General features: G+C 33.1%; 1 protein-coding gene across 1 annotated transcript; it reads left to right on the top strand.

Moving 5' to 3' along the window:
• Window positions 1–4: 4 nt before the first annotated feature.
• Window positions 5–586, top strand: NAEGRDRAFT_68916 (uncharacterized protein; the record flags this gene model as incomplete). The annotated part of the gene is made up of 1 exon (XM_002675838.1): window positions 5–586. One exon carries the CDS (start codon window positions 5–7, stop codon window positions 584–586), a length of 582 nt encoding a protein of 193 aa, XP_002675884.1.
• Between the last annotated feature and the right edge of the window lie 1,422 nt (window positions 587–2,008).

Below are 2,008 nucleotides of genomic sequence, written 5' to 3' on the forward strand. Positions count from 1 at the left end.
ATCTATGTTCTATTTGTTTGATGAACATAATGAATTATTCAGACCTGACTATTACAATAAGATTCCTGCTTCTTTTGCTTATTTTCAAGATTTTATCAGATGGACAGGAGTTACATCAGGGAATTATACAGTTACTATCTATTGTGGAAGTGCTCATAGCTCCTTCGAAGACCATTTACCAGGAGGAGAAAGAGGAAGGGTAGTTAGAATCACTCCTCCAACAACGACAGAGTTTGAACAACTTGTTTCAGCTGTGGGTTTGAACCCAAAGGATAAAAGAATAGCCCATGTAACAGGAAGAATTCCAAGAGAGTTGAAATACTTGACTGACCATTTGAAAGGTAAAAAGGGTACTGATGAAGATATCAATCATTTTATCACAGTAAGACAGGGAGAATATGCTTCTAGATTGCGCTCATTAGTTAACAAAATGGACAAAGAGGAGAATGATGAGTTTTTAAAAACACTTGAAGATCTTTTTACTCTGGGTCTTTTCGATGGAAGGCCTTGCACTGTTTCAGGAAATGTATACGATATGGGTTTACTATTCAAGGATTCTGATCAAAACCTTTATATTATTGAGTGAATACTAAGAAACGGAGTGACGGAACACAGAGTCTCACGGAATCCGCCTCAAGTAAGAAACTGTCCAACGGGGCAGTCTGAAGTAAGAAACGGAATTAAGAATGGATATTAAGCTCAATAACACAGTAACATTCTAAAATTGTTCTAATATGAATTGAATAAAATAGGCTATTCCATTTGTTGTTGGATTTAATCTACTTGTTCTTAACGATTTCATTCCCAAGATCAAATTTCACATTTTTATTTCATGAAACTTTCCCCACTCGATGTGTGCATTCATATATGTTACCAGGTCAAGTTTCATTGTTTGATTTTGTAACTTCAACTAACAAATTAGCAAATCTTTGAATAGATTTGTTTCAAGTTTATTCGCAAATAATAAAACATGTCAATTACAGTTAGTAGCATTGTCATTATTTATATATATCCATAATTATTCAAAAAATTCAGGTTTCGTCATCTGATCCAAGAGTTATTTAGAATTAAGGGAAAAAAAGAGTGTTAAGGAATGCCTCTTATATAAAAAATTAAAAAAAAAGTGAAATTTATTATTAATTTGATATTTACTAATACATGGGAAAGTTGCATGATTTGGAAATTTAATTTGGGCGAGTAAATAACCAATTCTTAGTCAACCCAACCAGAACTTGACCAACACAAAAGAAAAGGAATATATTATAATAAATATGATGTTTATTATCAATTTAAATAGTACTACTAGAAGAAACTTTTTGATTTGGTGAAGTACATGATGATCCAGTGAGTTGATACAAATAAACGGTGAGACGGGCAACGGGATGAACGGGATTCAGGCCGTTTCTTATTCTAAACGGGAGATTCTGGATCATTAATAATATACTACTGCACCAAAGTTGACATGCCACACATACCCAAGAATATTTCTGTTTCACAGAAAGGAGAGCACTGTTTGAAAAATTCTTGTTAAGACGAGAGTATGGACTGGAAATTCTATGTAACGAACAAGTTGAGTACAACCACAACATCCACCTTATCATATGAAGTTAACGAACATGCAAGTTTGGATCTAAAGGATTTACATTCCCTCAATCGAAGAAACTATTTGCGTGGAACAGGAGTACTATTCATTCCAGAATCTGAGACTTTCCCAAGCTTTGATTATGCTATTGTTATATACAAAGAGAAATCAGTAGAAATCTTTCTGAAACAAAGCACCATTTCTACTGTTGAATCTCATTATTGTCATAGTAATGGCAAAACAGATGTGGATAATTTACTGGAACGTCTTTATGTTTTAAATAGAGAAGGAAAGGTAATGAAAAGGAAACAAAACGTTCCAGAACAATATCATTTCTCATTGCTTGAATTGATACTTCATGGAATTGTTGGAAGTGAAGAAACCAAAGTTGAATTGATACTTTTTAGAAATAGACAAGAAATGAAG

The sequence above is a fragment of the Naegleria gruberi genome (assembly GCF_000004985.1).
Source record: "Naegleria gruberi genomic scaffold NAEGRscaffold_31, whole genome shotgun sequence".
Taxonomy (NCBI): Eukaryota; Heterolobosea; class Eutetramitea; order Acrasida; family Naegleriidae; genus Naegleria; species Naegleria gruberi.